We start from the raw sequence: 13,115 nt of genomic DNA on the forward strand, positions 1-13,115 counted from the left end.
ACCAGGGTTCTGTCACTGGTGCCTTGTTTTATTTACTTAAATAATGTTCGGGACACGGAACTTCCTCTTTGTTGTCAAGGAAACATCGTCTTTGTTTTGTTTTCTAAAGACCTTGGTCTTGGTCCAGTCCACTGAATGTGGGGCGATGTTGTGTGTTGCAGGAACCAGCTGCACTGTGTGCCTGACTGGGTGTGTGAGAGCAGGAGACTGGAGGTGCTGGACGTCAATCACAACTCTGTTACTGAGCTGCCCATACGGTGAGCAGCACACGTACACACACACACACGCACAGACAAGCACACACACTCACACACACACACACACACACACAATGACACTGTCTTTCAGTCCCACTATCACATCAGACAGTCACACACCTCTGCAAGGCTACTTAACATCTATGTTGTGGAAGCACACACACTATTTCACTCTCTATTAGGCTGTCACATTATTTTCGAATTTACATAAAAACACTAGATTCGACTTGACTTGGAGAAATTCTAATAATAATAAAAAAACAAAAAAAAGTATAATATTATTAATTTATTATATATATATCATATTCAGACTGTGCTGAAAAGAATGATACCAAACATACCATGGTAAAAGAAAAAGTTGCCAAAACTTTGAAAATACCTTAGACTTTTTTAGGTTTAGTTTTCTTTTATTTTTTTACACTGAAATTTGAATTCGAACTTGTCTACAATTCTGCAACGAATTTCGAATTAAATCTTTTGTTAAAGTGACAGCCCTACTCTCTATCACACACATACGCATGCAAGCATACACATACACACACACACACACACACACACACACACACACACACACACACACACACACACACACACACACACACACACACACACACACACAGACAGACAGACATTCTCTTTCTCTCATGCTCTCTCACACACACACACAGATCCTGATGGTGCTGGTGCTGTCCTCTGTGCTGTAGGTTGCTGTCCAGCGTCAGCCTGAGGAAGCTGCTGGTGGGGTGGAACGGCCTGCGCTGGCTGCCTGACCGACTGGAGAGATCTCAGCTGGAGGTGCTGGACCTCCAACACAACCAGCTCACCGAGCTGCCCCACAACCTGTTCATCAAGGCACAGAGGTAGCTGCAGTCTCTCGCTCTCTCTCTCGCTCTCTCTCTCTCTTTCTCTCTCGCTCGCTTGCTCTCTCTCTCTGTATCTGTCTTTTTCTCTCTCTCCGTCTTTCTCTGTCTCTGTCTTTCTCTCTCTCTGTCTCTGTCTTTCTCTCTCTTTCTCTGTCTCTCTCTCTCTCTCTCTCTCACGCACTCACTCACTCACACAGACGCACACTTCTATTTCTGTCCTGTTTATTTGTTTTTTCTCTCTCTGTTTTTCCTTCCCTCCTTCCTTCTTTCCTTCCAGTACTGAGTATATACCTCTTTTTTGATTTTCCGTCACAGCTTGCGTTACCTAAATGCATCAGCCAATAGGCTGGAGAGCCTTCCACCAGCCAGCCTATCGGAGGAAAGTTACAGCGGCCTGCAGGAGCTCTATCTGACCAATAACAGCCTGTCTGACAAATGTGTGCCTCTCCTGACGGGACACGCCCACCTCAGAGTGCTACACCTGTCCTACAACCAACTGCAGACCTTCACGGCTAGGTAAGATACACACACGCACACACACACGCACGCGCACACACACACACACACACACACACACACACACACACACACACACACACAGAGAGAAAAAAGGCTCCTCAACTCAGGGTCTAAATAGTGATGGCTGTATCTTTGCAGCATTGTTCTGTAAACAATTCAGCTGGCTAATGTTAGCATCCAGGCTTTACAAACATAACTTACTGAAAGTGAAAGCCAACACACCTATATGAACATGCTGAACTAACGTTATAACAAAAACGCAATCAACTTAATCGCACATCCAAGCGAAGTCCTTCAAGGGTCTTGACACTTTTACTTTAGCCTGTGCCCCAGCAGTTGTTAACTAAGACTTGGTTTAGACCCAGGGGGTGGTTGTTCAAAGGCTTATTTTGAAGAACCTCATACAGTATGGTGCTACCAGTGGCTCTTATTTCATTGTTGATTTATTAAAATTGTCATCATACAGCACAAGTACAGTACAACGAAAATAAGTTTGGCCAGAGTGCAAATGTAACAGTAAAGTGCAATAGTAAATATACAATGTACAGGTGATAAAACTGGGTATAAAATATACATTAGTACCACTGAATATAGTGCTAATCAGATGTATGTACAGAGTTGTAATATTAATATGTACAGTGATACAGGTATAAAGACACCATGGTAGTTAGTCATACTGGCCAGCAGTGTAACTAGTAAGAGTAGGTACAGATGTAGGTTGCATGATAGGCTTGCGTTAACACAGTTGAGCCAAATGTAAAAATACATAGCAAAAAACATGGGTAGGGGCTGTGGTCATTAAAAAAGGCAAGACAAAATGGTCAGGGAAAGTAATGATAAGTAGTTGATCAGTCTTCAATAACGCTGAATGGTCATCCATTTTGTGAATACAGTCGTTCTCTGACGTCCGACGTGATCTTTGTTGGCAGACGACTCCTTGGGACAATCTTTATTCCACCTGACGTCAACACGATTAGCGAGAACAGCGTAGCTCGACCTGTGAGAGCAGCGTAGCTCGACCTGTGAGAGCAGCGTAGCTCGACCTGTGAGAGCAGCGTAGCTCCACCTGTGAGAGCAGCGTAGCTCGACCTGTGAGAGCAGCGTAGCTCGACCTGTGAGAGCAGCGTAGCTCCACCTGTGAGAGCAGCGTAGCTCCACCTGTGAGAGCAGCGTAGCTCGACCTGTGAGAGCAGCGTAGCTCGACCTGTGAGAGCAGCGTAGCTCCACCTGTGAGAGCAGCGTAGCTCGACCTGTGAGAGCAGCGTAGCTCGACCTGTGAGAACAGCGTAGCTCGACCTGTGAGAGCAGCGTAGCTCGACCTGTGAGAACAGCGTAGCTCGACCTGTGAGAGCAGCGTAGCTCGACCTGTGAGAGCAGCGTAGCTCCACCTGTGAGAGCAGCGTAGCTCGACCTGTGAGAGCAGCGTAGCTCGACCTGTGAGAGCAGCGTAGCTCGACCTGTGAGAACAGCGTAGCTCGACCTGTGAGAGCAGCGTAGCTCGACCTGTGAGAGCAGCGTAGCTCGACCTGTGAGAACAGCGTAGCTCGACCTGTGAGAGCAGCGTAGCTCCACCTGTGAGAGCAGCGTAGCTCGACCTGTGAGAGCAGCGTAGCTCGACCTGTGAGAGCAGCGTAGCTCGACCTGTGAGAGCAGCGTAGCTCGACCTGTGAGAACAGCGTAGCTCGACCTGTGAGAGCAGCGTAGCTCGACCTGTGAGAGCAGCGTAGCTCGACCTGTGAGAACAGCGTAGCTCCACCTGTGAGAGCAGCGTAGCTCCACCTGTGAGAGCAGCGTAGCTCCACCTGTGAGAGCAGCGTAGCTCCACCTGTGAGAGCAGCGTAGCTCCACCTGTGAGAGCAGCGTAGCTCGACCTGTGAGAGCAGCGTAACTCGACCTGTGAGAACAGCGTAGCTCCACCTGTGAGAACAGCGTAGCTCCACCTGTGAGAGCAGCGTAGCTCCACCTGTGAGAACAGCGTAGCTCGACCTGTGAGAGCAGCGTAGCTCGACCTGTGAGAACAGCGTAGCTCGACCTGTGAGAGCAACGTAGCTCCACCTGTGAGAGCAGCGTAGCTCGACCTGTGAGAACAGCGTAGCTCGCGACCTGTGAGAGCAGCGTAGCTCCACCTGTGAGAGCAGCGTAGCTCGACCTGGGCACTTAATAGGGCTGCACGATTCTTGCTCAAATGTGAATCACGATTTTTCTCTCTGAATTGAGATCACGATTCCCTGACACGATTCTTATGTTTTCAATAAAATCATTTATTGCACTCACATTATATGAAAGTGCTTGACTTAAACTTAAACATAACTTATATGAAAGTGCTTGACTTAAACTTAAGTCTCTTGTAACATACGAAATAACTAAAGTCAGAATCGTCATCATTTAAAAGTTAAGTATAAAAAAGAATATATAATAAAAATAATTTTGTTTATATAAAAAAAATCATCATAATTTAGAAATGAGATCGCATCGGTCTATGAATCAAGATCGCGGTCTTTTTTCGGTTAATCATGCTTAATACACGTTGCTTCTCCGGGAAAAGACCGTGCATCACTGCGTCGTTCAAGGGACATGCGGCTGCTCATGATCCTCCCTGCGGTCTGCATGATCTGGATGGTCTGCATGATCTGGATGGTCTGCATGATCTGGATGGTCTGGATGGTCTGGATGGTCTGCATGATCTGGATGGTCTGCATGATCTGGATGGTCTGGATGGTCTGCATGGTCTGCATCAGGGGTCTCAGACTCAAACTCAATTTACCTGGGGGCCGCTGGAGGTAGAGTCTGGGTGAGGCTGGGCCGCATCAAATATTCCACACAAAAAGGGTTTCAAGTATTTTTTTTTTATTTTTCTGGAAATGTATGGTTGAAACATGCAAACGTTCAAACACACACACACACACTAATAAGCATTGGAGGCTTTTAACCAGGGCCAGACTGGGGAAATCATTCAGGCCAGGAAATATAGTGCGAAATATAGCCCCAGTCAGGCCACTTTTTAAGCAGGGAGGCCCCCACCAGGAGATTTTGTGTTACAAAGACTTAATTTCCTGCATTCTGGTGCAGGAATTGTTTTATTTGTACCCTTTAAATGCCAGTGTTTGTGATGACATGATTGCAAATTATTATTATTTTTTTTTTTTTGGAAATCATCTGGGGGGCCGCAAAATATCATCCAGCGGGCCGCGAGTTTGAGACCCCTGTGGTCTGGATGGTCTGCATGGTCTGCATGATCTGGATGGTCTGCATGGCGCAGGGATCAGAACCTACCACACCAGGATGTGGATGTCCAAGCTATGGCAGGCGCCGGGGGGTCGGGGTCAAAAAGAGATATTTTCAAAACTTGACAACATAAATGTTCTAAACGGGCCCAAGTTTATCTCCTGTTGCAGCGTTTTCTATTAATAATAATATCAATAGCTGATGGGAAATAAACTCCGGGCCAAGCTGTTCCTTAGAAATACAATTCAAATGAAACGTTCTATATTAATACCCAGGTGGAATTACAGCCGGGTGACGAGGAGGCAGTTTGCTTCTTGCAGAGACGCGACGCGGCGTGTTATATAAGACATTCTATCTCCTAATGCACCGGTATAAAACACGCTAAATCCCCCACAGCTTTATGTAATTCATTACATTTATATAGCACTTTTCTAGACACCCAAAGTGCTCCCCACAATGTAGGGTGGAAATTGCCTTCTTCAACACCACTGGTAAGCACCCAACCTTGGGCTACGCAGGCTCAATGGCTGCCATACACTGGCACCAGGCACACATCACACTACACAATGGCTGAACGGCTCAGGAGACAGAGATTGATATCAGCCAATTAAGGGGAAGGGATGATTAGGTGGCCTTGATGTCAGAGACCTGATTGGGAATTTGGCCAGGAGCGTCGGGGAACCCCCTACTAGTCTTTGCGATGGGCGTCCTGGGTTCTTTAACCCTTTCACTGCCTCACTACCAAACGGTTAACCCTTTCACTGTGACAATACACAGAAGGTTATCCCTTTCACTGCCACATGACATCAGGTTAACCCTTTCACTGCCACACTACAGAAGGTTAACCCTTTTACTATCACACTACCGACGGTAACCGTCGGTAGTGTGATAGTAAAGGGTTAACCTTCTGTAGAGGTGGCAGTGAAAGGGTTAACGACTGAGATTCAGTCAGGGCCTCGGTTTAGCGTCTCATCCTGGGTGTTTCCTGCAGTAAGCTGGCGCGGCTGGAGCAGCTGGAGGAGCTGGACCTGAGTGGCAACAGGCTGAGGGCCGTGCCCACCACCATCCTCAGCTGCAGGCGGCTGCACACGCTGTCCGCCCACTCCAACTGCATCAGCGTGTTCCCTGAGGTGCTGCAGCTCACAGAGGTCAAGGTCAGTCTGGGGGAGAGGGAGACACACACACACACTGAGGTCAAGGTCAGTCTGACGGAGAAGGAGACACACACACACACACACACACACACATATACACACTGAGATCAAGATCAATGTGACAATATACACACACGCACACGCACACACATACACACACACACTGAGATCAAGATCAATGTGACAGATACAGAGATACACACACACACTGAGATCAAGATCAGTCTGACATATACAGAGATACACACAAAAACACACTGAGGTCAAAGTCAGTCTGACGGACACACAGAGATACACACACACACACACACACACACACACACACACACACACACACACACACACACACACACACACACACACACGCACACACACACACACACAGAGGGAGAGAGAGAAACACAAAGGATTTATTTCTATCCATATAAATTACAAGCAATCACTGAGGGACAAACAACCCTGGGGCTGATTCCTAGGTACACACACACACACACACACACACACACACACACACACATTCACCCTCGTCAACTACTTTCAACTAGATCTGTGTTGACACGACTTGTTGGCTGGTGTCAGTGGGTCAGGGTATTAGGAGAGGTGAGGGGGGTCAGTCCAGTGGTATGACAACACCCCAGTGCTCTCTCACTCTCTTCCTCTCTCTGTTTCTATCTATCTATCTTTATCTCTCTGTCATCCGTCTGTCTCTCTCTCTCTGACTCAGGAAATCCTCTGTAATCTCCCAGTAACTTTCCATTTCATCTCTGCTCTCGCTTTCAACTTTGATGACTTGTCTTGTCATGTGTGTGTTAGTCCCTCCGTCTGTGTTGTGTGTGTGAACTCTTATGTGGGCACAAGTGTGTATTGACCCTCTCTCCCCCCAGTGCTTTTCCCACAGCAGATTATCAGCCTTAGCCCCGGAGCAACGGTTCTCAACGTGGGGTTATTAGCAGGGGTGTAAAGTACTTGAGTACTGTTTTTGGGGATTTGTACTTTACTCTAGTATTATTAGATTTGTATACTTGTACTTTTACCCAATTACATTTCAGAGAGAAAAAAAACATACTTTTTACTCCTTACATTTAAAATGCAGACCTACAAAGTACAAATTTCGCAGGTCCAACCATTTTAATTAATATATTTGTTTCTCTGGTCGAACTAACGTTAATGTTATTAATTTATTAATCCTGCTGCCACACTTTATTTAAAAACAGCATGTATGAATGGACAATTAACCCGCCCATAGCCCCATACCCATGCTGATTGGTCCTTGTGTGAGTGTATGCTGTATGGTTTCATTCCAGCCTTGCCTAAACACCAGCTGATGATTTCACTAATTGGCTCACCTCTTCAACTAACTCACCTGGTGCAATGTGTAGTTAAAATGAAAACTTGGCCCACGATGTTATGAGTTTGAGACCCCTGGTCTATCCCTTGCAATACAAATACGTTTTTACTTTAACCTTTTAGTACTTAAGTGCATTTCAAAGTAGAAACTTTTTTTTACTTTTACTCAAGTGTGTTTTTAGCCAGATACTCTGACTTTTACTTGAGTACGATTTTGAGACGGTACTCCTACTTTAACTTAAGTATAATTTCTGGGTATTTTTTACACCCCTGGTTATTAGTTTAATGTGAGTATTTTTATTCACTAGAAGTTCAGCCAGGGATGAATAAAGAGTGTTCTGTTCTGATCATACACTTCACTTTCTCCTCTGGACATGATCATACTGTGTCTCATCAGCCAGGGAGACTGGGGTGGGGGAGGGGAGGGGGGGTCTGTGGCTTATTAATGTGCAAAATCCAGGCAGTCCTCGACATGAAAAAGGTTGAGAATCACTGCCCTAGAATAACATCCAACGGAGCCAATCTAGCCCTTGACCACTAAGTGTGTCTGACTCTTAACCACCAAAACCTGCACAGACTACAACGTATGATGCATATCATGCCAGTTATTATGGTACCGTGTGTATACTGCACCTTGTGTATACTGTTTACTTTTACTCTCATAGTATATATTCAAATTCTTTATTGCTATTCTTTATTATTGTAACATATACTAAAACGAATAGGGCATACAGACCCTCATCTCTACCGTATTATTATTTTTTTTTTTTTTTATATTCAGATCAAATTTTATTGCCTATATTTATGCCTCTACTATTACCCTGCCCATACCTGTGTACCTCCCCTCCCCCATGCTGCTATGACTCACACATTTCCCCAACAAGGGGGATCAATAAAGGAATAGCTTCTCTTATCTTATCATTATACGTCATCATTTAGCCTGGGGACTAGGTTTGAGGCTTGAATCCGCAGGGTTTGAGTTGATCCCCCTCCGGAGCCAGAGAGAGAGGGCGCAGAGAGAGCCCTGGGATTACGTCCTGCGGTAGAGAGGGAGGTGCCAAGCATATTGTCACAACAAGGGAAGCCCTCCAACATAAACACGTTAATGTGAGCGGTGACATTAGGAGTTCATGTTCAAACTACGAACATTAACACTTTGAGCGCCAGGGGTCGCTATGGGCATTGGGCCGTTGTGTGCCAGCGCTCTGTTCAATGGGAATACGTTTCGGTGTTTGCAGTGCTAAACCTATATTAAATATTATAGCTATGGATCTAATAACCACGTCGATTGTCAGTGAGTTTCTTCCGGTCAACATGCATACATACATACATTTCCGTTTTATACCGTGGTGAATATTAGTATAGTTTTAGAGTGAGCCTTCCTGTGTAATCCCAGAAAACTCCAGCAAACAGCGCTTCAATGCATTTCATTAGAAATCGTGCCATTTCTCGCTTGATTATTGAATCAATGCTAGATTATCGGTATTATGTTTCATCATGCATGCACAAAAGGGGGGGGGGGGGGGGGATGCCGGCCCTCCGTGCTTTGATCGCAGCCAACGGGACACGGCACACACACAGACACACGCTGCGATCGCGGCGAAAAAATCATCGGATCAACGCACGATTGATAACATATAGTCCTTACCTCGTCTATGATGTACTGCAAAAAGAATAATCCAATTATCTGATCGCCATTCCAAATATTGATTGCGGTCGTGTGTCCAACGTTATCCACCAAAACACATGAATCCACGGTGCTCGAGTGTCCCCAATCCATGTGTTATAAACGTTACTCATGTCGGAGAAGGAAATCGGACTTCTTAGATCGATGCACAGCCCAAGCCAGAGGGATTCCAATGATGTGCAATACCGGCCGCAAGGCGTTAGGCGGCGGTATTGGCCGTTTGCGATCTCAGAGCCATTCCCAATGATAACATCAGGCTGGATGGATGAATTATGAATGGATATAGCGAATAAAATAAATAACGATTAAAACCCGACTTTTCTCGGGTTTGGCGCTCAAGCGATGGCGAGTTTACCCGACTTATCTCGGGTCTGGCGTCCAATGTGTTAAAGGGAATATAGTTGTAACCTATTTTTTCCCCTCATATTTACATTTCAATCTTTTATTGCCTATATTTATTTATTTATTTATTTATTTCTACTATTACCCTGCCTATACCTGTACCTCCCCTCCCCCATGCTGCTATGACGCCATAAATTCCCCATGGGGATCAATAAAGGAATATATTTGTGTGTGTGTGTGTTTGTTTGTTTACAGTGTTTAGATCTGAGCTGTAACAAGCTAACTGAGGTGTGTGTGTGTGTTTACTAGGGCTGTCCCCGACTAAGGATTTGGATAGTCGACTATGATTGGCCAAAATTTGCCGTTAGTCGACTATTAGTCGACAAAATTTTTTTTTTTATTTAATTTTTTTATCATTCCATTTGGGCTGTGGGGGGTGCTTAATGTCTGAAGGAGTCGACTGAAGGCTTCTTGTCCTCTGCAAAAGCATGCAATTGGTCCACTGATGGATACATCTTGATATTTGTCTAGTCTAGTGTGTTCATTAGATCGGTGAAATCCTCTTTCAGTGCCTCTGTGCCTGTTTTCTTAGGCAGTTAGCCTCTGGTATGCGTGCCATTAGCGTTAGCCATGCTTCTAGGCCTCTTTTCTTTTGGAAAGAATGATAAAAATATATATAATATATATATATAAAAGAAATTATAAATATATATATTTTTTTGTATTCGACTAAGAGGTTGGCAGTCGACTACGACTCCTTTCGACCGATTAGTCGACTAATATGGGTCAGCCATAGTGTTTACAGTGTTTAGATCTAAGTTGTAACAAGCTAACTGAGGTGTGTGTGTGTTACAGTGTGTAGATCTGAGCTGTAACGAGCTAACTGACGTGTGTGTGTTTACAGTGTGTAGATCTGAGCTGTAACAAGCTAACTGAGGTGTGTGTGTGTGTTACAGTGTGTAGATCTGAGCTGACTGAGGTGTGTGTCTTACAGTGTGTAGATCTGAGCTGTAACGAGCTGACTGAGGTGTGTGTGTGTGTAGATCTGAGCTGACTGAGGTGTGTGTGTGTGTCTTACAGTGTGTAGATCTGAGCTGTAACGAGCTGACTGAGGTGTGTGTGTGTCTTACAGTGTGTAGATCTGAGCTGTAACGAGCTGACTGAGGTGTGTGTGTGTTACAGTGTGTAGATCTGAGCTGTAACAGGTGTGTGCAGGGGCGTAGCTGTAGATTGTGGGCCCCATGAAAGAATGTATCTGTAGGCCCCCAGTGAATGCGAGCGCGCGTAAGTGCGCGAGTAAAAATAAATGTGGCCATTTATTTATTGATAAACGCATAATATGGTTTTTACCTATACATTCGGATCAGCAGTTCAGCACCTGCACTGTTGGTGGGTGAGCCTAGTAAAGGATGTCGCATTGCGTTCATCTTCAATGAATGGACCAATGCAATAGTCTACCAAAGCCCCCCCTCTCTCTAACGTCACGGTGACCAATTGCAGCCACTCTTATTGTCTGGGACCAAATACGGCCACGCCCCACTCCCAGCAAAAAGTGGGAATCTCTAGAATGGGTTTGGGGCGGCGCTGTATACGGAAGTAGCTCAAGGTGACGATTAGACAACACTTTTTTGTTGTCAGTAGATGGCAGCATTGGTTTAAAATTAAAGGCTGAAAATGTTGAGAACTACAACACTGCATTTCCCAAGAGCGTTAGCACAGGTCGCAGGTCACTGGGATGTGTCTATTATTCTCCGACGTGATCTGAACAGCGTTAAACGATACTGCGACCTCGGTATAGCGACCGAGAATGGCCAACTAATTATCTTAACAAAAGTGCGCTGGTAGCGTTACATATGTTGTCTAAAGGGGGACATATGGTACAATTTAAGATTCTAATGATAATCGGCATATAAAGGACAACATAGAGCATCGTTAATTTGTAAGAAACCTCAATGAAAACGGCGCAGGGTGCTATTGTTATGAAAATGTGATAGAATCCTATAAAAATGTGGACGCATTTGGCCTATGTTCCGTTATATATCACACACACACACACACACACACACACACACACACACACACACACACACACACACACACACACTTCAGAAACAAACATAGTATCAATGAGGGCATCAATAAATACACCTGAGTGTGATGTCTACTTAAAAAAAAAAAAAAAAAAAAAATCTGTGCCCCCCCCCCCAGTGCTGGGCCCTTGGAATCATCCTAAGTACCCCCCCCGCCCCTGGGTGTGTGTGTTAGTGTGTAGATCTGAGCTGTAACAGGTGTGTGTGTTAGTGTGTAGATCTGAGCTGTAACATGCGTGTGTGTGTTACAGTGTGTAGATCTCGGCTGTAACAGGTGTGTGTGTGTAGATCTAAGCTGTAACAAGCTGACTGAGGTGTGTGTGTGTGTGTTCCAGTGTGTAGATCTCAGCTGTAACAGGTGTGTGTGTGTTCCAGTGTGTAGATCTCAGCTGTAACAAGCTGACTGAGGTGTGTGTGTGTGTGTTCCAGTGTGTAGATCTCAGCTGTAACAGGTGTGTGTGTGTTCCAGTGTGTAGATCTCAGCTGTAACAGGTGTGTGTGTTACAGTGTGTAGATCTCAGCTGTAACGAGCTGACTGAGGTGTGTGTGTTCCAGTGTGTAGATCTCAGCTGTAACGAGCTGACTGAGGTGTGTGTGTGTTCCAGTGTGTAGATCTCAGCTGTAACAGGTGTGTGTGTTACAGTGTGTAGATCTCAGCTGTAACAGGTGTGTGTGTGTGTTCCAGTGTGTAGATCTCAGCTGTAACGAGCTGACTGAGGTGTGTGTGTGTGTGTGTGTTCCAGTGTGTAGATCTCAGCTGTAACAGGTGTGTGTGTTACAGTGTGTAGATCTCAGCTGTAACAGGTGTGTGTGTGTGTTCCAGTGTGTAGATCTCAGCTGTAACGAGCTGACTGAGGTGTGTGTGTGTGTTCCAGTGTGTAGATCTCAGCTGTAACAAGCTGACTGAGGTGTGTGTGTGTGTGTGTTCCAGTGTGTAGATCTCAGCTGTAACAAGCTGACTGAGGTGTGTGTGTGTGTGTGTTCCAGTGTGTAGATCTCAGCTGTAACGAGCTGACTGAGGTGACTCTACCAGAAGCTCTGCCTCCGAAGCTGCAGGAGCTGGACCTGACGGGGAACCCTCGTCTCAACCTGGACCACAAGAGCCTGGAGCTGCTCAAGTATGACCTCACACACACACACATATAACATGTGCACACACACACACATAACATGCACACACACACACATAACATGCACACACACACACATAGCATGTGCGCACACACACACACACACACACATAACATGTGCACACACACACACACACATAACATGTGCACACACACACACACACATAACATGCACACACACACACACATAACATGCACACACACACATGCATAACATGCACACACACACACACACATACATAACATGCACACACACACACATACATAACATGCACACACACACATACATAACATGCACACACACAACATGCACACACACACATACATAACATGCACGCATACACACACATAACATGTACACACACATACATAACATGCACATGCACACACACATACACACACATACATAACATGCTCGCACACACACACACACACACACACACACACACACACACACACACACAATACATAACATGCTCGCACGCACACACACAGCTTCAC

General features: G+C 45.4%; 1 protein-coding gene across 1 annotated transcript in view; it reads left to right on the forward strand.

Annotated features, from left to right (window-relative positions):
- LOC311222870 (PH domain leucine-rich repeat-containing protein phosphatase 1-like) overlaps nucleotides 1-13,115 on the forward strand; it is a 64,505-nt gene that overhangs the window by 40,528 nt on the left and 10,862 nt on the right. Inside the window, exons 10-14 of the mRNA XM_084307519.1 lie at nucleotides 162-257; nucleotides 962-1,117; nucleotides 1,436-1,636; nucleotides 5,856-6,018; nucleotides 12,472-12,602. Of these exons, the coding sequence (XP_084163645.1) occupies nucleotides 162-257; nucleotides 962-1,117; nucleotides 1,436-1,636; nucleotides 5,856-6,018; nucleotides 12,472-12,602 (747 nt within the window). The remainder of the gene's footprint in view (nucleotides 1-161; nucleotides 258-961; nucleotides 1,118-1,435; nucleotides 1,637-5,855; nucleotides 6,019-12,471; nucleotides 12,603-13,115) is intronic.

Source organism: Notolepis coatsorum, assembly GCF_963971535.1.
Source record: "Notolepis coatsorum genome assembly, chromosome: 2".
NCBI lineage: Eukaryota > Metazoa > Chordata > Actinopteri > Aulopiformes > Paralepididae > Notolepis > Notolepis coatsorum.